Source organism: Penaeus chinensis, chromosome 43, assembly GCF_019202785.1.
Source record: "Penaeus chinensis breed Huanghai No. 1 chromosome 43, ASM1920278v2, whole genome shotgun sequence".
NCBI classification, from domain to species: Eukaryota; Metazoa; Arthropoda; class Malacostraca; order Decapoda; family Penaeidae; genus Penaeus; species Penaeus chinensis.
Genome location: NC_061861.1, coordinates 3,919,339 through 3,921,838, shown reverse-complemented (window position 1 = coordinate 3,921,838; position 2,500 = coordinate 3,919,339). Strand labels below are relative to the sequence as shown.

At 43.5% G+C, this 2,500-nt stretch overlaps 1 protein-coding gene across 1 annotated transcript in view; it reads right to left on the bottom strand.

Moving 5' to 3' along the window:
* The window catches only part of LOC125048217 (glutamate-gated chloride channel alpha-like), a 14,143-nt gene that overhangs the window by 10,754 nt on the left and 889 nt on the right, over nucleotides 1-2,500 (bottom strand). The window contains exon 3 of the mRNA XM_047646787.1: nucleotides 1,633-1,769. Within this exon, the coding sequence (XP_047502743.1) occupies nucleotides 1,633-1,769 (137 nt within the window). The remainder of the gene's footprint in view (nucleotides 1-1,632; nucleotides 1,770-2,500) is intronic.

The window sequence follows — 2,500 nt, the reverse complement described above, 5'->3', positions numbered from 1 at the left end:
TGTTTTTTCTAAGTATATACTCGAATTAATCTAGACGCTCATAACCGTGAATTCTAGAGTCCTCGTTGGCTTGGCGCACGAGAACGCCCTTGTGCCTCCCTGCGTGACAAACAACTTCTTGCTTTTCATGACTTAGAAATTAGGTCGCAATAACTTTTTTCTTCATTACTATTATGTATTTAGTCAATAGCAATGGACACTACGTTTGTTACCAACACTTCTTACAGTAAAGAGTGAACGTCAATTCTTACATGGCAAAGAAATTGCGGAAGAATAAAGCGATAAAAGGCGGGGCGGGAATAAAGAGTGCGTATGCGTGTGTAAGTGCATAAGGCTATTGATGCCTCTAACATTGGTTATGCTTGTTTGGGCAGAGATAATGGTTATATCGTCTAGACTCTTTATATAGGAAGAGTTCTACACAGTAAGGGGAACACACGAACCCATGTCCTAGGGTACGCGGTGAATGTGGTTTCGCGGGACCGCCAACCAGCCCTATGGAGAGTGGAAGGCTGGTGATATGACCTGCGCCCGGCGAATGCTGGTCACGAACTAATAGGTCAGACGAGGTCAGATAAACTCGTCATCTAAGTCCTTGCTGAGTCGTTGGTTCTTTCACTGGACTAATGGCTTATATAAATCATGCTTATGTACACGGTATATTGTTTGGCCATCTACTCACGCCTCGCCCTCGAGGCGCCTTAGATTTGCCTCAAGGGTGACCCAACTTTGACAGGTCCTGATATGCCGGTAATCTCTTTCTCGCGTGCGTTGTCCCTGGTGCATTTTCGTGGCTGTTCGTAATTGTTGTCCTCGTCTTCCTGGTCCTTGGTGGAGTCCAACCGTCCTCGATGTCCACACATCCTCGAAAGTCTTGCACAGGTCCCCCTTGACTTCGGATTCGTCTAGAATTCCTCGTAGTTCTCGTCCAGGTCTACCTCGGCGGCGTACTCGTCCACACGTCCTCGTAGATCTCGCCCAGATCCTTCTCGGCTGCGTGCTCGTCCAGACGTCCTCGTAATCTTCGTCTGGATCTACGGGCGTCCGGGCAAGAGGCGTCCTCTTCGGCATCTCAGGGCGGCTGATACCTGCGCTGACGAGCTTCTGGAATATGACTGGATCTGCAGGCGCCCAGGCAGGCTGTACCCGTCCACAGCATCATGGGGCGACTGGTACCTGCGCTGGCGAGTTCCTGGTCCTTCGCTGGATCTACGTGCGTCTCGGCAGGCGGCGCCCTTCCACATCTTGGGGCGTCTTAACTTCTAACTTCTACCTACTACCGTTACGTCGGAGCATAAAGCTATTAGGCGGTTTACGCAACCCCATATAGTTCACAGGGATTGTGCACTATATGGGGAAGATCCTATCGCTGTACTCAAAATAACAATTTTAAATAAAATCGCGTTACAGGTGTGAGATTTCATCGAAACCGGACAAGAACATCTGCAATGTGAAGATTCATTTGTGTTCATACCATTTCTACTTTACTTGCTAATCTTTTAGTGTACATTTTGTACTTTTTGTGTAAGTCTATATCTGCAATCTCTTCTGCTTGCCTTACGCTAAAACGCTCGTCCATCTGGCTTCGTTAAGCCATTTCATTATTCCAGAACACACGAGCTTAAGACTCACATCACAGCAACGAAACAGATGACTGCCTCCATCGTGACAGCGAAGAGAAATGCTCTTGCAGAATCACATTCCACCAGTGAGACAGCCTGAAGCACCCTTTCAACGTACGTCCGACTCGGGGACCAGTCTCCCGAGCACTGCCGCGACGTACACTACATTCAACCTTTCTCGGTCAAACAGGGCCGTGTGGAGTGGGGGGGGGGGGGGATATTGAGTCTGTTGCTCTGTTTCTGCTTCATGGAAAAAAAAAAACTTTGTGTCAAGATCAGACTAAATGGTGCCCTTTTAGTAAACATTAAAGAAGGACAGTTGTATTTTCAGTCAGAACAGGAAAGAATGTGTATATATATATATATGTAATATATCTGTAATATATATATATATGTATATATAAATGTGTGTATGAATGTGTCTATATTTATATGTATATATATGTATATATATATTTATGTGTATTTATATATATATATATATATATATATATATATATATATATATGAATATATGTATATTACACACACACACAAAACACATGCACACATACATACATACATATATGTATATATACATATATTTATGTATGTACGTATATACATATATATGAGTGTGTGTGTGCGTGTATGTAAATGTGATATATATACATATACATACATACATACATATATATGTGTGTGTGTGTATGTGTGTATGTAGACACACACACACAAACACCCATATATGTACAATGTAAATAATGTTTTTTCTAAGCAATTTGGTATTTACTCGAATTAATCGAGATGCTCATTACCGTGAATTATAGAGTCCTCGTTGGCTTGGCGCACGAGAACGCCAAGAAGTTGTGCCTCCCGCGGGAGGCACAACTTCTTGC